Source organism: Petromyzon marinus, chromosome 15 (genome assembly GCF_048934315.1).
Source record: "Petromyzon marinus isolate PM22_M1 ecotype Great Lakes invasive population chromosome 15, UKy_Petmar_22M1.pri1.0, whole genome shotgun sequence".
NCBI lineage: Eukaryota > Metazoa > Chordata > Hyperoartia > Petromyzontiformes > Petromyzontidae > Petromyzon > Petromyzon marinus.
The window spans coordinates 12,858,694-12,881,921 of record NC_133681.1 but is presented as its reverse complement, the minus strand read 5'-3'; the positions used below and the strand labels follow the sequence as shown (position 1 = coordinate 12,881,921).

General features: G+C 45.7%; 1 protein-coding gene across 1 annotated transcript in view; it reads left to right on the top strand.

Moving 5' to 3' along the window:
• The window catches only part of LOC116942678 (arf-GAP with SH3 domain, ANK repeat and PH domain-containing protein 2-like), an 87,319-nt gene that overhangs the window by 26,569 nt on the left and 37,522 nt on the right, over window positions 1–23,228 (top strand). The window contains exons 2-6 of the mRNA XM_032954901.2: window positions 15,985–16,057; window positions 16,840–16,985; window positions 18,613–18,687; window positions 20,895–20,944; window positions 22,001–22,130. Of these exons, the coding sequence (XP_032810792.2) occupies window positions 15,985–16,057; window positions 16,840–16,985; window positions 18,613–18,687; window positions 20,895–20,944; window positions 22,001–22,130 (474 nt within the window). The remainder of the gene's footprint in view (window positions 1–15,984; window positions 16,058–16,839; window positions 16,986–18,612; window positions 18,688–20,894; window positions 20,945–22,000; window positions 22,131–23,228) is intronic.

Here is a 23,228-nt window from a genome sequence, read left to right as displayed (position 1 = left end):
AGCCTCGACCCAATTGGTGCTCGACCAGATGACGCCAAAAGGCATACAGCTGTATGCCAAAAGCCGAAGGCGGTCTAATGATGTAGGTCTTATAAAACCTGTTAAAAATATCCCAGAGTCCAATGCTACCTACCAGTGTTGGATCCCATCGGGGACACGGTTAGGCGTGGCACGATAGTGGGTGGTTTTAAAATTTTAGTTCTTTAGTAGACTGTAGTCCTGTGGTCCACAACCGCCAGCGTGATATTGTATTTGACACAGGCGTGGCTATTTACAGTTTAAGTGTTCAGTGGCGGTAGGAGGTTTTAACGTTTTGGCCCTTCGGAACGGCGCCCTGGTCCAGTGCTGCGAGCGTGGAGTTCCTGGAGATACGGCGAGGCGTGGCTGCGTGGGGGGGTCGCCGTGTTCCGCAGCGGTGGTGACGACGGTGGCGGCGGCGGCGGCGGCATCCGCACTGTCGTGCGGTGTTTAGGGAGAGGGGCCGGCCGGTTAGGAAACTGCTCGTCTTCTGGTTTCCTGTTGTTTGCTCGTGGGAAGGAAGTAGCCCGTCCTGCCTTAAATGCCCCCCCGCCTCCCCCCAGAGCGAGGCAGAGAGACACGGCTGCGTGCAGTTCGAACCCTGCATGTTCGGTCACACTTTGCGCTCGCATCAAAATGGGGTGCCACAGTGGCGAAATGTTAACTGCCTCACCTGGTACACAGGAGGTCGTGGGTTTGACCTCCACCCTGACGCCTGCTGTATATTTGGAGTGTGCATCTTCTTCCTATGGTGGTGTGGAGTTTTCTTCAGGTCCTCCCAGTTTTTCCCTCCACATTGATAAATATGCGTTAAGAGTATTTGGCTGCTGTAAATTTCCACATGCGCTATCATTTGTGGCCAGGTCGCTTCTGAAAAAAGAGCTATAGAGCTCAGTGGGCCTTACCTGGTAAAATAAAAATAGGTATAGTTTTAAGTTTCAAAATATTTATTTTTAATAACTCACTGCAGTCATCATTTTTTAATGTCAAAGCTGTTAGAAGAGAATGTGCTTTCTGGTGCTAGACGTCTTTGAGCCCTCTTTTTACATTGACATGAAGGGTGTGAGAACATTACCTTGCTAACCTGAGGTACAGACCATAGGCACACAACTGGCCTTTGCGGAGTCGATGGGTTCACTTGGAGTGAAAGCGTTAGGGAAAGTAAACTGCAGACACTCAATGGGTGTCTAATGAACTCTTTTAGGCAAAAATAAAGTGTTTTTTTTTTGTATTGATATTTTTATAGTAATAGGTTTTTACCCTTTTATCTGGCACAAAAACTGACACCTTTATACAAGGGATATTTTTAATTAATGAGTTTACGTGACGCCAGTAGCAGGCCTTGTGCTATCCTCCCGCAATTAAACCGCCTTCGAATAACCTCAACCATGACACTAGGGCTCTCGGCTATTGTCATTCGGTGTAACCACCCCACATTCACAGTGATAGTAACCTTTATCGAGTGGAATAAAGTGATTTGACACGAGGCTCAACACCTGTGAGAGTTACAATACACTAATTGCAGAGACATGAATACATGGTGACTGAAACCATCAAGGATGTACCATTATTACGCAGTATTACAGGATTCTGCATCACAAATAGACATCGCATTGCCCAAATCAATGTCATCACCAAAGAAACAAGAAAAAACTCGCAACAACCAGTCACATTTACTCATACGACCACCAATAAGCAAAAATGCCGTAAAACACAAATCACACAATCAGGATTCAACAGGCTTCCCCACAGATTCCAGCCAAGCTGCTGAGCCTAAACCCACATGCCACCACGCACACTCAAAGGCACAGCCAAGCCACTGAATCTGAATATCATTCACACCAGCAGCAAGGATCTAAAGCAAGCAATAATAATAAATAGCTATAATCTTGATTTGAAGCTTTCGTGACTAGTAACAGGCCCGGCGCCAGGATGAAGTCTATCTGTCTATTGATCTCCGAGTTTAAATACATCTTAGATGAGTAGTTGTTCGGGGGCGCCTGAGGCGCTCCCTCACAAAAGCATTTCCGACCTTCGGCCAGGAAAGTAACAAAACTTGCACACGAACGACGCATTCCCGCAATCACCCGATGCTCCGTTTAGAAGTTTTATCTTATATTATATTATTCATCATAGAAATATAGATACAGTTGTGCGCTTAGCAACGTAATGGAACGTCTGTCCCTGCGACTTGTTGATTGTGATAGCGTACACGGGGAGAATGGGAAATATTGTCGTCGTCGTCCTCATCGCAAAACAAATGGCAAAGTCGTGTCGGTGGGGGCCAAGTCGATGCAGATCGATTCCAACGTAATCGAACGTCCACGCCCCCTGCATGAAAACGACGGGAAATGCAGCATTCATCACAGATAAAGTTAGGCGTTTATTCTTAGATGATGGTGATGATGCTACGTTACGTGCTAGCTAGTTTTACTTCAGTTAGCTAACTGGCCCTCCGATTACGCCACTCAAAAAATGCTGACGTAGGCGGCGAGGCCAGCTTGAAGGCTCCTGGGCATCAAAGAACCACGCCCAATTTGGCAAACTCGAAATCTGATTGGTTAAAGAATATGACAACAACATCGTCCCCATTTGTTTCAACAGCAGAGGAGATTCACTCGAAATTCTGAAGGCCTCAGGGTAGATTTTTTCACCCGGAGACAGCACAGATGGAAAATCTGATTGGGTAAAAGCTCTAATTTATATCAGCTGCACTGGAAGCAGCGCAACTGAGGGAGAGAGTAGAAATGAAATGACGTTAGTAAACTGATGGGAACGAACTTGGTAAAATACATATAGCATTAATGAAAATTTTGATAAAATTATAAAAAAATATAATTTTCTGATTCTGGCGATCTCTAGGCCAGCAGAGAAGGCCTTGCTGGCCCTGAGGGCCCTCCTCTGCGTTACCCCGATTGCGCCATCGGCGTGACCCCTACAGCCACTAGAGGAGCTATTGTTCACCGCAGCCTTCAAAAACAGATCGATTGTTTAATAAAAAAAAAATCATGGCCCTGATTCGTAATAATGAATTTAATCTCCGGGAGTGAACTGTTTTCAGCCGGAGTATTTTACAACACAGCGGAAAAGAAAGGGAAACATCTTTAGCTTTGTCGGGGTAGAATTGTTTCTCCTACTTAAAATTGAAAACGCAGCTTGTGGTTGCAATGCGTGCCCATGTAATCCATCGACTTGGCGGTGGATTTCGTTGGACCTTGTAGTGATCTCAGCCCTTGCGGTGCCTGCAGGAGTCTGTACAACCAACGAGCAAGGTCTCTGGTTTCTGACAGGCGCGGCCAACGTCAACGGAGCAGCAATCCTGCCGACCGACCGTGTGCCGTGCGTTTGTCACACGCCGGGCAAACAACGGCATGGGGCAAACAACGGCATGGGGCACGCACGTCGGCATGGGGCACGCACGTCGGCACAGACAGCACTCGCCGGGTCAGGGCGAACAATGGCAAGCAATTGCGCTTGGGGAAAAAAAGAATGAGGGAAGTGGGAGGATGGACGGAAATTAGTGTTGTGCACAAAATCGACTGGAACGCGCCTTCTGGGAAGGTGTAACGTGACCTCCTGTAAAATGCGTGGAATCTTATTTTATTTTTTACTTGTTCTGCTCTTGCGGCATTGAAACGCTGTACAGTGTAAGGGCAATTGTGCGTGCGCATTCTGTGGGCTTGTGACAATGCGTCTATTTTAAATGGGATTGTGCTCTCGCGATATGCCCATTGAATTGTGCGTGTGAGAGTCGATTGTTTTCGATTAATCTATATCACATCGTTTGTTCAAGCCAACCCTGCAGCTACTACAAGTGGCCACAATGGCACACAAGGAATCACTACTTGCATGGAATTATGACCCCAAATTGTGGTAATTCAATCTAATTAACGGCACAGCTTACTTTAAATAAAGGCACTTTTCCCAATCCACTGCTGGAAGAAGGCCTCTCCATGCCATGTTGGTCATTGTACCACATTTTTACATGCTGATAAGTAGGGGTTGGTGAAGGTGGGGAGCAAAGACTTACAAGCATAGTAATGTACAACTAAAATAAAATGCACTTCCCCCTGGTGACAACATGACCCCACAGCAGCCTGCAGCACCTCTTCTATGCTTGGTGGCCATCCATCCAAGCATTATGGACACTCAAACCTGCTTAGCTTCCGAGATCAGGCACATAGCAGGTGATTTTGTGTCACAGACATCCCACACCCTTACCCAATTTAACCAACTTCTTAAATACATAAAGCCGTTAAAATCAGCTTTGTCGACAGAAGCGTTCCATTTCTGCCCATTTAATTGACGATTCAACCCTTCGTGGTTTGACCCTAAACTTTAAATGTAACTTTCCTTCCCAATGGAGGGTGGCGCCGAGGCCAGGCCGGGCCAGGCCGGACCAGGCCGGGCCGCCCGAGTGAAACGGCGTTGCGCTCGACAGCGTTTGCAGGGACTCTGCAGCCATGTGCCGGCACGGCTACTCTGCCAAGGCCGTGGTTTTCCTGCCTTCTCCGCACTGAGCCAAGCGCCATTTCCGGCTCCATAAGAGGCAAGCCCGACTCGCTGTGCCGGGCCCAGCTGTCCCGTGACCGCCACCGCCGCTAAAAACTAAGCTAGACTAAAATTAATTTTTATTTTACCAGGTAAGGCCCACTGCGCTACATAGCTCTTTTTTACAGAAGCAACCTGGCCACAAATGGTAGCTCAACGAAGTGGCTAATCACTTGGAAATTTACAGCAGCCAAATGCTCTAAATGCATGTTGATTCTAAATTTGGAGGGAAAAACTGGAGGACCCGGAGAAAAATCTACACGACTACGGAGAGAATATGCAAACTCCAAATATATAGCAGGCGTCAGGGTCGTGATTGAACCCACTACCTCCTGTATACCAGGCGAAGTAGTTAACGTCATGCCACCGTGGTGCCCTTGGCTGGGCAAGAGGAAGGAGACCGCTGTGTGTGTGGCTTGGGAATCTGATAAATAATGATAGTAATGATAGTCGTCCTCGCCATCATCAGCCATGATCAATCCACTGCTTGATGAAGAAGGCCACTTGGAGCCGCCACCTCTCGCGGTCTTGCAGTGCAACAGTCCATCTTGCCCCCGCGCATTCTCTGACACGAAGGGATGCCACTGCTCTGCGGCAGCTCTCAAAGGATAATTCATCTCGTGACGTGACGCCGATGGCGCAATCGGGATAAAATTGGGGGAAAATAACCAAGAGCATTTTTTTTACTTTCTTCTTTATGTGTGCATTGGTATGTTGCTTTTTATTGTGGAGTTATTTTTTCCTGACAAAGGGCTGCACACCTTCGTCCCGTTGAGCAATGACAGCGTGAATATTTGTGTCCTTGGTTCATATATATTTTTTTAAAGGCACAGCCCACGAAGCATTATCGTTTAATTGAAGAGTAAACAGGACGTAGCTAAAACGGGCAAACTGCCGCTTGCTGTAAATAACGGGCCTAATCAGAGCGGTGTGTTTATGTTCAGAAGTGTCTGGCACGTCTTGCTGGGTACATCGATAGAAGCACGGCACTCTTCATCACCCACACGATGCCTCCCGTTGTCGTCGCCTGCTGAAGCTTTCCTTAATGTTACACTTGATGTCCTCTGCTGCAATTTTGTCATAAACCGATCATTCTTTTGCAATCCTTAATCCACTACTGGATAAAGACCTCATCATGCCATGTAAGTCATGCAGGGGTCGTTTGACCATACTTCACCATGCTGGTCATTGCGGATTGGTGAAGATGCCGCCCACGGCATGATCGGATGCCAATGGCAATGACCGGGAATCAAACTTGGGGCCAGGTTCATAGTGCGGTGTACTAACCACTGATTCACTGCTCCACTCTAAAACTAATTTAACAAAGTTCCTGAAGAATATTCACTGTACTGAAGATATTGAGCAGACATTGTGTAACACGGGACTGTGGGAATTTGTTGGAACAAATAAATAAACACGCATGATTTATGTTTACAGTACAGCATCTAATTTGCCACAAGAAGCCAAACATTTTGATTGTTTGCTGCCACTGCAAGTAGGTTTGCAGTTTTAGCCAAATAGCTGTAACTTGCGCACAATCTTTGTCGATGGCTCATTGTGCGTGTGGGTTTGCTGGCACGTACATCATCGCTGGTTTTACATTTTACGTCTCACCACGTATGTCATAAAATACTCGGCCCTTTGTAAATTCACTGCTGGATTTCGTCCTCCTCGTAGCGTGTCAGAGATGGAGGCTTTAACCATACTTCACCATGCTGATCTGTGCAGATTGATGAAGTAGGATAACCCAGGACTGCTTTGGTTTTCATTCGCCTCTGATGCCCTGATGGTAGACGTGGCTGGGGATCGACTTCAGGTCATAAAGTTAATAGTGCAGCATACTAACCACTGCCGCCACTGCTCACCCAAATATTGAATGCTTATCTTTGAGCAATGTTGCATTACCTTGTGCCTATGTAATAGAGTGTACACCAGGGGTAATAATGCGTAGAATCATGCATTATTATTGATTGTTAAGGCTCAATACATGCAATCATGAATTTGAGAATCAGTGATTTTTTTTTATTTGTGCTAATTGTAAGCATCCAAGCTTATGCAGTAAACAAAACAATGAGATGGAAAAAATGAGAAACACAACAAACGGAATGGCAAAAGCAAGATTATTAGATTCTTATGGAATTGTGGCCCTGAATCATGACAATTCAATGAATCACTGGGGAAGCGGAAGGGTGAGTTGGCGCCCCCCCCTCCCCTAGTATATACACGCTATGTGTATGTGTCAGTTGCTCATGTGAATTGTAGTGTGTGGGTGTGCGTGTTTATATTGGGAATCGTCGGCTTGTTGTTACGTCCGGGGTCAAGTCCAGAGCTTTCGTTGCGTCAGACGTTTAGTGATGATTTAAATGTTGGGTGCTATCACGCACATTTCCTGAGGGGCGGAACGCTGTCGCAGTGTTTAACGTACCGCACCATTAACCCCCGGATGCCTGAGTTCGATTCCTGGCCAAGGCTAACATTAGTGGAAAGTGATATCTGAACCGTGCATGAGCCCTCCCCACCCCCTTCACCAACCCAAACTGACCAATATGGTGAAGTATATTCAAATAACATCAGCTTCCAATATGGCATGGAGTGGCCTTCGTCCAGCAGTGGATTGACAAAAGGGCTGTATGCGTATTTCCTGAATTACCAGTAGCAGGAACCTGGTGAGAAGTTCGAGTCTGGTTTGGCCTCCGTGGTTTATGAAAAATAATTTATCATGGCAGGTGGGACAAATGATCATAACCTTATGCAAAATGTAAACACACACCTTGTTTATGCTTGGACCCAGCTTACAGCCACACCTGGAGGCAGTGAATAAAACATTGAGAGGTCATTGTTTTCTCAAGCTTTTCTCTGGGCCACGAGGTGGATGTTGAGTTCTAGGTCTGGTGAAGCCGTATTCGGTTTAACACGTTAAATTGACGCGATCTAACCCAAAAAACCTGTTATGGATGAAGCCACATTGGCGACTCGTTTTTGCCTTTCGCTTGGTGAGATGCCCGCACAGGGCCAAGGAGTGTACTGGCACCCAAACTCACCTGACCGCATATTTACACTTGTGGGTAATGTGGGGATTTGTATACGTACACACTCCCTATATTAATGACACTTCGTCATGCTTAATGTTATTTTTACGTCTCTCACACACTCCAGCATTGTAATGTCAAACGCAACATCACTGTAATGTATATGTCGTACCTTTTGCCTTTCACTTATAAACCATCCCGATTATTAAAGGGATTCCATGCTGCATATTTAGTACATAAAATGTTATATTTTGTGTTATATCTATGAAAAAAAACTTTAAAATCCCACGTGTCATTACAACTTTGCATGTCGGCCAGTTTGGGTACACAGATGTACCTCGTATTTTGTGTTGTCATTAATGTCAGTTTCAGTACACACGTTTGACCAGTAAAGAGGCTTCAATTGCCTAGGCATTTCTTTTTTTTCCCCCGAGTGACTGTCATCGGTAAGTCTGAGAAATGGCGACGGTTTCGGGAGACCTTCATTCAGTCGTAGACAGATCATGGCCGATGATGATGATGATGATGATAGCTGGACGGCGGTGGCACACGCCTGTAATCCAGCACTGTGGAGGAGACAATGGTTGGCAGATCACGCAGATGAGAAACTCCCTTCCTGTGGGCTTTGAGGTGTCATACTCTTATTTTCCAGGCGAGAACAGTACAGCAAAATGTGGACTAATATAATCTCTCTCGTCTGTATGGAATAAACTGTTGCCCTATCGCATGCGTGGGTTGTTTTTCCCGGTGCTCTGATTTGCTCGCACATGTATAAACACTCGTTCATTTCTAAAACATCTTAATATTTTGAGGATCGCAGAGCTTGGGTAACTGTTAGTGCCGGGTCACTGCCTGACAGCCTTTCCGCATGTCTGTAGTTCCTTGTACCTCTTGAATGATTCGCTATCGTCGAGCGTGAGTCAATGCTGTGGGCGTTACGAGTTGAAATTATTATGAGTGATTATTATTTGTGTTTCATATATGTGTAGCATATACGTATAACCCTGCAAACAGCCACAAACCTGTCGATGGAGTACATGCATAAAGTAAGTGTGTCGTGTCCCTGATGTCTTGTTCACGTTTAAACGCCGCACGCTTACCCCATGCTGGAACAACCAACTCATTGTTGCACCACACGGTTTAGTGAAGTCATGTTTAAAATGTCTCATCAAGGAAGCTTGCTTGTTCCTGTGCGCAGTGACCTCACATCTCCCCTGCATGAAGTAACTCTTATTTTTTGCTCTGCATTGCAGTGGGTGGATGTTTGTTTTAAGACTCGAACTGACTGGTCATTGACTTTGTATGAAGATTACCAATCACACTTTCTGTGGTGCTTGGGAAGGCTGGGAGAGATGGCAGGGTTGAGGAATGGTGAAAGGTGGGAAGGGAAGCGTAAACTGAAACACTGGACTGAGCAAGAGTTTGCACATTTCATCGTAATTCCCTAAGTAATGCGGAGGCACGTAATAACTTGCTAACTTTACAGCCAACTCCTGGGGACCAGTAGCTAATCAAATTTAACCATTCCTCCGTGAGGCATGTATGGTTAAACACATGTTCATAATTAATCGTTAACATTACACCACGACCATGAGCGAGTCCTTGTTTGCGTGCACATGGGAGGGAGAGTGAGAGAGTGGGCAGAGCGGGTGAGTGTTAGAAAACTGCTGCTCAAATTTTGATTTAAAGCTTTCGTGACTGCAGTAATTCATATTCTTAGTTCTTTCGGTAAAGTCACGTTGAAGGGAAACAACAAAATAATAAAATATATAAACAATACAAATTCTCACGACGTTTCGACCATAACACAAACGGTCGTCTTCAGGTGTGTTGGTTTATATATATTTTATATATATTTTATTATTTTGTTGTTTCCCTTCAACGTGACTTTACCGAAAGAACTAAGAATATAAACTGCTGCTCGTTGAGTTTGCGGCGTTCCCTGGTGTCCACACCGCCTGGCTTCACTGCTTGGCTTTGCTGCTGGCTACAGGTAGCGAACGAGCGCGTGTCTGCCACCCTCCCTTGGCCCCGAACAACATCTGCTTCCCTGCCTAATAACGTAAATGCACATTTCTGAATGTGGAGGGCAAAACCGAAGGATCCGGAGGAAAATCCACGTGACCACCACGGGAAATTCAAGCGTCAGCGTCATGATGGAACCCACGATCCCCTGCATAGCAGACTAGGGAGGATAACATCTCCCCACCGCGCCGCCACATGATCATGACCACACATTTGCGGTGTGCCAGGTTTGACCCTTGCTCGAGATCATCAGCACTGATGCTCATTTTGGCTGCTGAATACAAGCGACTATAGAGTCTACTATATTATTGTTTCTTTCGGTAAAGTCACGTTGAAAGGAAACAATAAAATAATATATTATTAATATATGTTTTATATATTATTATTTTATTGTTTCCCTTCAACGTGACTTTACCGAAAGAACCAAGAATATGAATCACTGCAGTCACGAAAGCTTTAAATCAAAATTTATAGAGTCTACTCTTCGTTTGTTGTCCTTCCCTGCACCTACGAAAAGGCACGGTTGGCTAAGTACGGTGCAAAAAGAAGTTCAACGTACATACTATCATTACACACAACTCCAGCAGTGTTCTCTTTAACTTTAATGGTCTGCAACATTTACCTTTTTGTTATCCAAGTTACATTTAAAATATTCTACATTTATCCGGTTATCAGATGAATAAAGTTCAAATTGGGTACTCTTGCAATGAGCGGTGTGCCACATTGTGTTTTGTGAGCCCCAAAAATGTGGCTTTGCAGAACTATTTCCAAGGTCTCTCCAATAGATATCCTTATTTGCATTAGGGTAAAAAACCTATTGTTGCTTTGTAAACAGTGTCGAATGAAAACACCGAACAATTTTATTCTCACAGCTGGAGTGTGCTATAAGTGACATCAATGACAAATGCAATACGTCGTGTTTGTGCAGTCATTGCTGCTGGGTTGACCCCATCAACTCCACTACAAGTGAAAACATCTTTCGATTTAAAGCTTTCGTGACTGCAAGGATTAATCTTCTTTGGTTCTTTCGGTAAAGTCACGTCTCGTCCTCTTCACCTGATGAAGGCCGCTTGTGTTGTGGCCGAAACGTCGTGAGAATATTATTGTGTTATTTTATTTTATCAATTTATTATTTTATTCTCATTCTACGTGACTTTACGGAAAGAACCAAAGAAGATGAATCCTTGCAGTCACGAAAGCTTTAAATCAAAAGTGAAAAACATTTAATCATGGGTGGTTGCCCTCATTGGCACAATCCCAGTGGTGCCAGCTCAGGCCTCTGACATGGCATTCGTCCCCTTGAGCCACCTGGCCCACCTCTACAAGCACTCACTTTTGGCCACGCTATAATTTCCTCCTACCCATAATCCCATGAATTGATCATTGGTCTATAATCCTAATGCTACCATCAGCCCAGCCAACAGCTGACCAGCTCTCCCTCTCTCTTCATCCCTTAATGATATTAGTCGTAATGACGGCTGCGATTGTTTTCGCTCGGGGTGGCTTGCAAACAAAGCGGTGCATTAAATACACGGCGGTGGCGAGCAGGAGCCCTGGCAGCACAGACATACACCGGGTGGAGTTTATCGAAGCAGTGCTAATGATGAAGGCGGCATGCCGTTCTAATGCGAGGCGCCCCCTGCGGAGAGACGCCCCCAGTCGTCTCGCTCGCGTTTGCCCCCGAAGCGGCGAGGTTCTCAGAATGTCTCTCCCCGTCGTCTGCGTTCACACGCGTCAACCTGTGATGAGCAGATCGTGATGCTCGCTCTCGATTCGCAAGAAGCAATTGTTGAGATGTAGCCTAGGGTTAATGGGGATGGTAAGCTTGTGTTTATGTACGTATGAATGTTGAACCAGTTGTAAGTCGTAACTGGCTGTGATGTTTCCATCCTACCTGCCGATGTTAGTAGTTATTTTCGTCTCTGGTGTTACATTAACAGGTTAAATGTCTTTAAATTAACAGGTTAAATTTCTCACTAACACAGCCACCGTTGCTCGTTTTCCTCGATGTGGCGGTGGCTCTACAATCTTACATTGACATGCTAATCTCTCACAATACAATGGCCACCTCCGCAGCTTCGTCGTCGTGGAGGTGGCTGTCCGATTTACCAGATCTTACATTGACATGCAAATTTCATCACTAGCCCCGCCCACTTCGCTTGTGACCCTTAGGCTACACCCATCTCAAACCTTTATAACATCCTGCCTCAGCAGCTCTCCCGCTATTTTTTCACCTGATGACGATTGCTTGTGTTGCGATCGAAACGTCGTGATATATATTTTTTCTATCTACATGGCTTTACCGAAAGACCCAAAGAATACATGACCTGTATTTGGAAAAATAAAACATTTAAAGGACTAAATACATTTTTTTATTTTGCATTTGTTATTAACATCCCTTTATGAAAGAACTTTGTACAGGAGGCAAATGTAATATTATTTTCTTTTAACCTTATACATTTACTTATCTTCTAAGGCAGTGTGAATGACAAACATGGTGATTTTCTTGTGTCCACATTTGGAAGATGTGAGTGTAACTCTTGCCTGGTGCCCATCTTTCATCTCAGGTCAAATACAAAAGCACTTCTTTGTGGGAAGACAACAGTGGTGGTTCTGTGATGCGGCTGGTGATGATTATGAATATAAGTGCAACGCTTTCCCTAAAAATAGATCACTTGTTATATTGTAGATGAGGCATGCAAACAGACCGTATTTAAATTCAGTCGGTGTATGCTTGACCTTTTGGCCCACTGCTCCTCCTGCCTCTTCTCCACCCCTCCCAGCTCCTCACAACCCAACCCATGTATACCATGTGTGTGTGTGCCTGTGTTTGTGCATGTGTGGGGATCGGTGGTGTAGCGGATAGCGAGCTGCGCTATGAACCCGGCGACCTGAGTTTGAGTCCCGCTCACGGCCAACACCAGTGACAATTATTTGAACCGATTCTGGCCCTCCACTTAGTCGATTTATCCTCAAATAAAGTACCCGGTGCAGTGTGTAAACATCGCCATTGGGGAGACAAAGGTGGTCGGGCGTGGTGCCGGCCACCCACCCTCTCCTATGCCGTGCCGGCCTTCATAGGTGCTCGCTAACAGCACTTGCCCCAACAGTCTGTTCAGGCTATATGGGGAACCTTTGTCTTTTTTTGTGCCTGTGTTTTCAGTTGGACTGGTGCCGATAGGGCACTTACGGGAAGTGTGCCGCTTCAGATACCAGGCTGTATCGGTCGTGTGTGTCGAGCCGCCTGTTGTATCCCATTTGCGTAACATTTGACGTTGAATTTTCACTCTCGTTGCTTTGTCTGGTGTGGCCTGAGAGCGGATCAGGCATGGGCCTCTTGCTTCGGGATTAGCGTGAAAGAGAATCGGAGCGTTTTCATTTGCACAAATGCGCCTGCTGATTCTTAACGATTAAAGAGTTCCACGATTATTAGTAAACTTGAATTCTGGATCAGCCAATCAGGCACTGTCTGCAACATTCGGGTGTATACTTAGAGGCATAGCATTTGCCTTATTAGTCTTACGCAGTAAGAGATTACACTGACCACTAACATCGCTATTATTAAGCAAATCAATATATCACATGGTGCTATTTACATTCAAATATGGACCTTGGAATGATGCAATGGACGGGGGCATAACGGCTTTAAAGAAGCTACCAAAAGTGGCCGTGTCTGATCAATCAACCTCATTGTTCTTACAAACCTAACTCCCTGATGACATCATCGACATCATCAACAGCCATGATCTATCCACTGCTGGATCAAGACCTCCTTTACGTCATAGCCATTCCTCTTGTTTGTGCGATGTCGTAACGCTTCTTGCTCCTCTCATATGAATGGGAGAAAAACACGCTCCCCATTTCCCTTCCATTTCATCATCAGTGTTGCCCATCGTCCGTTACTCCAGCAAGTGATGCGTCCTGCCCAAGCCCACTTACTCTTTTTAGCAGTCAGTATGATTGACTGCTGTTCCTAATTTCATTTGTCTCCCAATTCCTATGTTTCCGTCTCTCGGCGTGCATTTCCCCATGCTATTTTTGTAGTTTTCAGCTTTTGTTTCATTTCCTGTGTCAGTGTCCATATATCACAGCAGAGTAAATATATATATAGGGTCATTAATGAAAGCAGAACGGGGTCGAAATTATGAAATAAATTTGCAATCAAGAGCAAGTTGAAGTGCTGTCTAAAAAAAAATTGAATTTTCCGATGAAAAGCGACATAGGAGCATGCATGAACGGGTAACATATCAATCAGTGCGGATTACCTGCTAGAGATTCCTGATGTAATTCACGTATAGTTATACAGCCAGAGAAGGCTGAAGCCAGATCACTGGGGGAGATATTGTGCGTAACCTGGCTTGGGTGGCTCCCTTGTTAATGTTTGTCAATCGAGCAATCAAATCACTCCGTATGTATGTATGTATGCTGAACTTCTTTTGCACCGTACATAGCTAACCTGATTGAGAGCCACTAGCTATGCTTTTTTTTTATCACAGTTTGCTGAGCGCAGGCCCAAAGGCCCAACGTTCCAAGCGTTCAGAAAACAAGCAACACAAATACATTTGCAATAGATGAGAGTTGATAACGTTTCTTGAATTGATCAAGGTTATACTTGTCGCATGTGCTGGATCTGATGAATTCCTTGTCCCTGGCGTCAAAGTCACATGTCCATACACTTGTGTGACTGTCGAAAGCACGCACAACCTCACCGATGTTGCAGAACATGGGTCGAGCAATAACCAGCCGATGGGAATCTCGCCGATTCCGTGGCAGTCTCTTTTAAAGGAAGACACTGCCCAAAAAACAAACAGCCCTTACCATTTATAAGCACACGGAGGCTGTGGTGTGACCTACACGAGCTTCTATATTTATTTCTTATGAGAACAAAAAGACTGCAATGTCGTGATCAGGCGCAGCAGTGTTGTGACGTCACTCCGTCGACAATTTATTGAAGTGAATAGGAGCGTGGTCTTAACTGTAAACTTAAATTTTCTCATTCATGTTCGTTCGAACACGCAGCCAACCGAGCCGAGGTAGTTGATAAAGGGTCTGTAAGATGAGGCTTCGTTGCTTGCTTCTTTCATTAATAATGCTGAGTGATACAGGCATTCTTAGTGCAGTAATACCTTGCCAATCACGGGGGTTACGTTCCTGGAAAATTCCGTGTTGGGAAAAAAAATGCTTTCGACAAATAATAGGCCTTATGGGAAAAAGTGGATTGCGTCCAAAATTATCACCCTCTGCCTTTATGTTTAACTAATTCTACATGATTTTCCCCCAGTTGGTGTCAAGTAAAAATAAAAACAGACGCATAATACGTGTCTAGAATAAAAAGACGTAAATTAATAATAATAATAAAAAGTGAGATTTAACATTTTTACTTATGATGAATGATGGTGGGGGTGTTCGAGGGGGCTGGTGACGCTTGGAGCGAGCCTACGTAAGAGTGTTGGGGAGGGAAGATGGGGGCAAGATATCCATCCGCAGCGTCTGCTGTACTGTACAATTGTACAGTGTACTACTTGTCAACGCGGAGATGAGAATCGTAGCGTCTAACCGCCTAGAGCCGAAACATCACACCCACGTTCCGGTGAACATACCTCAATAATTAAACCATGTATAGCCGAAACACACATTCTCTAAAACTGCGTTGGGCAAAGTATGACTGTACCATATATCTAAATATCTGCTCCATTACATTGCATTAACTGTCCTGCGTAGGGATGTTCGATTCCACATTGAGATCTTTGGCCCAACATTGAGATGTTTGGCCCAGCGTTGAGATGTTTGGCCCAGCATTGAGATGTATGGCCCAGTGTTGAGATGTTTGTTACAGCGTTGAAATGTTTGGCTCAGTGTTGAGATGTTTGGCACAGCGTTGAGATGTTTGGCCCAGCGTTGAGATGTTTGGCCAGGCGTTGAGATGATTGTTACAGCGTTGAGATGTTTGTTACAGCGTTGAGATGTTTGTTACAGCATTGAGATGTTTGGCCCAGCGTTGAGATGTTTGGCCCAGCGTTGAGATGTTTGGCCCAACGTTGAGATGTTTGGTACAACGTTGAGATGTTTGGCCCAGTGTTGAGATGTTTGGTCCAGCATCGAGATGTTTGGCCCAGCGTTGAGATGTTTGGCCCAGCGTTGAGATGTTTGGCCCAACGTTGAGATGTTCGGCCCAGTGTTGAGATGTTTGGCCCAGCGTTGAGATGTTTGGCCCAGCATTGAGATGTTTGGCCCAGCGTTGAGATGTTTGGTACAACGTTGAGATGTTTAGTCCTGCGTTAAAATAAATGCAACCTGCAGGGGTCACCCAGGAGGGACGTTAGCCTCCGCACTGACTTGGTGGATTCCCTTCTCTCCACAGTACTTGGACGTCGACCGCAATATCTTGCAGAAGATTAAGAAAGCCGTGAAAGCCATCAACGCGTCCGGGCTGGGTGAGTCGAGCAGCTTCGACCACGCATGGTGCACACAACGGCCCACCTGAAACGAAGAATACATTCACCTATTAAAATCAGTTTCTATTCACAAGGGGGCACCATAAATCTCATAAATGTCAATACAATTTTAGTGAAACTTTAGTATCATTAAATATGAACATTAATGCCTCTAATGTATTTGCTGTTTAAGCCAATTACTTATATTGTGAACAGTTATTAAAGTAAATTGTACCAATTTGCTGACCCAATTGAAAAATGCCAAAAGAGATCAAAGGGTTGCCCAACATACCCACTCGAGGCAATTGGGCTATTTGCAAATATACAGCTTCCATATTGCTAATTAGACAAATCCGGGGATAAATGCGTGTTGGAACTCTTTACATAATCCATTCTTATGGATCTTATTTTATATATAGATTTATATTGGACCATTTCCAAGGCGCTTTAGGGCAATTATAAAATAATATTTAAAATGAGAATGGTTTGAGATGGGGAATGGTCTTATTAAAAGTGGTGGTGTAGTTTTAGTGACAGTAGCACAGGCGGGAGTCGTTAAGGAGGGGTTGCTGTAGGCCTGGTCGTAGCTGGGTTAAGGGATGAGGGGTGATGGAAAGCTGAGAGGCGGAGAGGTATTGAGGCATCGCATTGGAAAGACAAAGGGGGTCCGCCAGGGGTGGGAGCCCGGCGGTGGAAGGGGGAAGCACCGCAAGCAGGATTTCTCCTAACTTCATTCGCATTCTCTCGTCGCCAACTCCTCCTGTCCCCTCTGACCCCGTCAGCCCACGTGGACAGCGAGGATGCTCTGTCACAGGCTCTGGACAAGTTTGGGAATACGTTTGTGGAGCGGAACGAGATCGACCTGGGCGTGGCGTTCACGAGCGTCGCCTCGTGTACCAAAGAGATCGCCGCCGTCCTCAAAAACATGGTGCGCAGGCTTGGGCCCACTCCCACGTGCCGTCGTGTGGCTGCCGTGTCCTCCCCCCAGCCTCCGCCTTCACCGTTCCCCCCAATCGCTGCTCGCTCGGCCGCTATAGTCGGCCGCCTTCCAGCCGGCCACATCGCGATTCGTGTGGCTGCCGTGTCCTCCCCCCAGCCTCCGCCTTCACCGTTCCCCCCAATCGCTGCTCGCTCGGCCGCTATAGTCGGCCGCCTTCCAGCCGGCCACATCGCGATTGTGCCTTTCCGTCAATTAAAATCGATGCTCGTGCGCACATTGAATTTGCTCCAATTAATTTGCAGCGAAAACAATTAAACGCGCGAGAGTCGAGTAACTAAAGCGACGCGTGTGTGGAAATCGGTGTCTGGCTCAGCGTGCAACGTGAACCCTGATTTGTACAATGTCTACTCCAGTAGAAGTTTAGTGTCATCGTTTTACTTCATCACTGCCATTCTGCGAGTCCTGTTCTGCATTTCATCACTTGATGAGCTCATTTATAGAATTTTTGCAAACTACGTCATCTTATCCTCATGAATAAAAAAAATATTCCCAAGTATGGAAAATAAATATTTGAAGCACAAGTGTTTCAGTTGGGTCATGAAAACCTTGCTTTACAGCCACCTGCATATATAATAAAATAAGGCTATCAAAGACTATTGTATACGTTTGGTCTCTGGCCTTGGCATTCAGTCAAGAATGTGTTAACGAGCATGAGAAACTAGGTCTGCAAACTCCAATGGAGTTACACAATTGAACTCTAAAATACTCTTACGTGGACATTAATGCCCGTAATTTATCTGTTCATAATAGCGCTAAGTGTTATGTTGTGAACAGTTATTAAAGTCTGAGAATTTATTTTCCTTCAATTTAAAATAAATTGTATTCACTACTTTAGAAATAATACTTCAAAACACCCAACTGGTTACTTTGCAGTAAATCAAGTTTCTGAATAAAAATGTGTTAATTATTTTATGAGTTTAATTTTTTTTGGGGAGTTGGCAATGATTCCCAAAGTCCAGTTTTTACCAACGTACAGGAACCTCCTTTAGAAGTATTCCACTGTACAATCCTTTGCCTTACTTATCTCCGTCTTCGCTCTTAGGAAGAGCCATTGCCCAACACTTTGGCTTGTAATGGAGTGTTTTGAACACTTTCCAACTAAGGTTGAAATTGTAAATGCGTCAGCTCTGTCTTGCCCATCTGCCTGCATGTCAGGCACGATAATAGGAACACAACTTTAGAAATAACGTTGTGCTGCTGTGAGCGACTTACCATTTAGAAAGACAGTCAAATTTATGAAAGGCTTTCCCAAAATGTAGAGATGCAATCGGTGCTTAAAGGGCCTGTCAGCTGAAGCGCCCCCTCCCCAGTAAAGCCACTGACCAAGCCCCCGTTGTCTCATCGTGAGCCCACGGACGCCCTGCCTCCTACGCAACTTCCACGAGCGCCACCGTTGCTATCCATGCTCCCAAGGACAAACGCGTGCTAGAAAGCGTTACATAATCCACGCACGTGCACGACGCCTTATCTTACTGCACACAGAGCGAGAGGCCAGGAGGCCGGCCCTCTGCGAGCTCAACAGGGGCCTTGGTCACCCTGGATTGTTATTCCGCAGATCTGCAACATGACCAACATCTTGGTGTTTCCGCTCGAGTCCGTGCTCAAGGGTGACTTCAAGGAAGTGAAAGGGGTGAGAGACGCGGGTCGCATGCGGGCACGATTTATTAAGACGCGGGCGAGTTGTATCAATCATGGTTCGGGCGGCGCGCTCACTAATGACTTGCCGATTGCACAGTAAGGGGCCATCCATTTAGTACGTACGCACAAATCTGTCAAAACTTTGACCCTTCCATGTACGCACGCGTACTTTTTACACCCCCCCCCCACCGCGTACGTATGCTTGACGCACCCCCCCCCCCACCGAAACCGATAGAACGGCCGATATTTAATTCACGCAGAAACGATCAAGGATGAATAACATTAATAACATTGACGTGTTAAAGAAAACAAATAGTCCACCGCCGGCTGCATTAAACAATTCAGTTGCGTACCTTGGCCACTTATTTTGCTAAGCTGCGTGATAGCTGGCAGTCTGGGGCACGGTGGCACACGAGGGACACCTCTACCACAGTCCTACTTCTCCCGGGAGTACTTGTTGTCTGACAGCTGAAGAAACTGAACTGTGGCTCATTTGAAGGCCAATGTAGACAAATTATTATCGAGGCTTCACCCCCTGCCCCCCCCCCCCGTTTCCTATGCGTACGTACATTGTCAGTAGACCCCCCATACGCAAGCGTACACATTTGAGTTAACCCCCCCCTCCCCCCTCCATGCGTACGTACTAAATGGATGGCCCCTAATGGACTGGTGAGGCTAATGGATGATCCAACTGTGCCGTACTGACAGATTACTAATAAGTTACTTGTGGCAGCGTATCTCAAATGCAACGCGGCACAAATTCCCATTTCCACTCGTGATTAGCTGGTGCGATTGTCCAATGAAAGTATTGGTAAAACCACAGAGGTTGACTGTTTGCCGGGGGAGAGGGACTGCCATTAATCAAATTATGGTCTAATGACTGCAGACAGCTCAAAATCAGTGCAGTAACAAGAATTGCAGTGGTAAAGTAGCATGGCTCACTGTCGTAAAGTTACGAGTTCAAGTCCCGGTCGTAGGGTCACTTAGACCTTGATTTACCGCGGGTCAATAATATTTGCGACCACTTTTATGGGAAGTGGCCGCTTTATCCTATGGATTCACTCTTCTTCGAAATCTAAAAGTGAATTTTCCCAAATCTCAAAACTGTAAACAGGATATGAGGGCCACCCCAAACTCATTTGAGTGAGAAACCACTTCGGATTTTTTATTTTTTCAAAGCACTTTTTTATATCCATATTTTTGTTCTTTCGTTAAATTAGTTTCGCATAAAATATACACATTAACGTGTTAAAGATAGTAACAACACCCGCAGCTCGCTTGTCTGTACGGTGTTTTGTAACGCATCGAGTGACTCCAAGGCCTAGACGCGAGTCTAAAATAGCGTGGGACTGCGTCGCTTGCCAACACCAAGCTGTAAACAAGATAATGCATCTCCACCGTGCATCCTGGCCAGACATAAATACACATGTGCTTGCACAGTTTTTTTGTTGTAAGAAACAGAATTTTAAGCTTTACTTCAATGGTAACGATTTTCACGGAGCCATTATTTTAATTACATTTCAGAATATATGTATCCTACGTTATTCCCCCGGCCATGATTTATCCGAACTTATAGAGATAACAGGGCTTTTAATTGTGGAATTAAAATTAAAATTCCTGGTAAATGGCAGGCAACCATGGTGGCCGCTCATCCAGGCACTATCCAGGCTCAACCTGCTTAGCTTCCGAGGGCTGACAAGATGGGTGCATTCCAGGCACTTTGATAATAGGCTGGTTGCTATAGGCGGCTGCAGAGCTGTATGTATGTTGAACTTCTTTCGCACCGTACGTAGCCATCTTTGCTAATCGGAGGTCGCTGTGCTACATTGTGGGCAGCAGAGGGCACATTGTGCTGTGCCTCGATGTCTCTGTTCCCCGCTGCCACCAGCCTGCATTGACCAGCAACGGTGAAGTATGGTCAAATAACCCCGTCGACCTGCAAGCCGTGCGGAGGCCCCCTTCCGGCAGCGGATTGACAAAAGGGTTGTTCGTTTTACAACGCCAAAGCACTGCCCACCTATTGTCTGAACATTGACTTTTGACTTACGTTGACCCCTCCCGTGTACTGCCGCAGGGGGGAGAATACGTAGGATACGTAAACGTGTAGCTATCCACACGAGGTGGGCGAGTCACATGGCCAACAGCCCTTGCCCTGAGTACTCAGTGGTTGTGTCTGTGCGCCTCTGCTTGTATGTGCAGGAACTAAAGAAGCCGTTTGACAAGGCTTGGAAAGACTACGAGACGAAATTGTGAGTGTGGTCGTCTGGTTTCATTGTGGTTAGATTAGTACATTGTTGTTTATTCATCGCATTCTATAATTTTGCTATTTATTCTGGAGCTAAATCGATATATATATAAAACCAGTTAAGAGCCCATTAAGATCGGAATAATATTTTTCTAGTGAGACCTGGGTGTAAATACCAACCTGGTTTCGACCATGTGTCCGTGTTCAGTTCAGTTTCCCGAATTATCCCAGGCCATCTACACTAGATAATCAGGCCACACAAGCTGTTGTGTTGTCACGGGTTTTTATCACGACCACAAAAAAATATTATTTCAAACATCACTGTATTATATTTTTTTTACTTTTAAAAAATCACTATTTTCAGTTTGTATTCACTACACCCATGTATATTGATCATTTTTTTTAATTTACCAAATATGAAGCACTTCGCCACTGAATCTAGCCTAAGAGTTTACCTAGCCCAGGTGTCGGCAACCTGTGGCTCTGAAGCCGCATGTTGCTCTTTAAGGACTGCTTCGTGACGTTATTTAATAAGGACCACCATCACGTATTCACATGCATTGCAGCTCTTCAAAATATGGAGCTTTTTACCGAATTTTTTATTTTAATTTGCTGACCCCTGACCAAGTCTATTGGAAGTGTTGTTTATTGGTGGCAAAATTGTGACTGTTGTTGTTGCCGCGTGTGTTTTTGTGTTGTATTTGTACGTGTATTTGTTTGTGAACCCGGCGACACGAGTTCACTTCTCACTCACAGCCAACACCAGTGACGATCATCTGAACTGGTCCTGGGCCCTCCCGTAGTTCGGCTCAACCTCAAATGAGTACTTAGTTTGAGCTTTAAACATCGCCACTCAGGAGACAAAGGCAGTCGGGCATGATGCTGGCCACCCACTCCCCTCGTGTGCCGTACTGGCCGTCATAGATGTTACTCGCTAGCAGCACTTGCCCCAACAGTCTTTTGAGACTTCACTGATTGGGGGGGGGGGGGGGGGGGGTGCCGATCTTTTGTGTGCGTGTGTTGTCAATGTGCGGATCGTGTACGTGTTCCGTTCCCGTAGCTTGAAAATTGAGAAAGAGAAGCGCGAGCAGGCCCGGCAGCACGGCATGATCCGCAACGAGATCACGGGCGCCGAGATCGCCGAGGACCTGGAGAAGGAGCGCCGCATGTTCCAGCTGCAGATGTGCGAGGTATCCGTTCGCCCGTCCAGGGGTCTCACCTGCCCTTCTCTCGTTCTCTTCGTTCCTTAACGAGCTCCTGCTCCCCGTCGTGAGACTGCGTTCCGGCCTCTGTTTGGCAGGTTTTGCGAGCGGTGGGCAGCGCTCCTTGGAACTGCAAAGCCGCAGTGTTTGGCTGAAATAGCAACGTATAACAATTGTAATGTTTTTATTGTTGTTGACATTTTTTTCCCCAGGCATGTAGAGTCTGCCTTCCTAGTTCTCTTTCTCCACCCATTTCTGTCCTGGGCCATCTCCACATCCACTCGCTAGTCCTTCATACCCTGGCTCACCACTTCCAACAGCCTCTCTCTCGGACTGCCTCTCGGCCTCTCTCCGAGTGCTTCCATGTTCACCACCTTTCTTTCGGCGTGGTGTTCTTTCTTCCCTTCGACATGTCCTAGCCATCTGAAGGAACTTACAATAATAATAATGATGATAGTAATTCCCTTTACTTCCCACAGGAGCCTTACTAAAGTTTCAGAACCGTTTTTCAACAGGATTCTGCTTTGGAACGTTTGCCATTTCCATAATTGAGTGTTTGGCTTTATGTGGGAGACAACCAGAATAACAAAATAACCCGTGCATATGTTCAATGCTTTATGCAGACAGTTTAAAAAAAAATCCATTATTGTGAGGCCTCTCCTTGCCAACATGGAGCTCTCCCCTACATCACCTCTTATTCCCAGGCAGTCTCCCACCAATGTACTAAGGAGACTCAAGTTTGCTTAAAATTCTGAGATCTGATGAGATTACGGTTATTCAGGGTGATTTGGCCATAGGCAATTTAACAGGTTGTGAAACTATGGTTAATGGAACCGGTCGGTCCTGTCTACATACCACGGTTGATGTACGTGTGCTGCCCCTTGATTTTTGGGCGCTGTGACCCCCGTGAGCGCTGTTGTTCCGAGTTTTGCCCACGTGCGCTGTCATCCACGTGATGAAGATGAACGTGACGTCCTTCCTCCTGCCCCCTCGGCAAACTGCGACAGCGGACTTCGTTGTTTGTGTTCTTGCAGCAGCTGATTTGCAATCAGAATAACCGAGAGAACACTTCAAAAATAGTTTTCC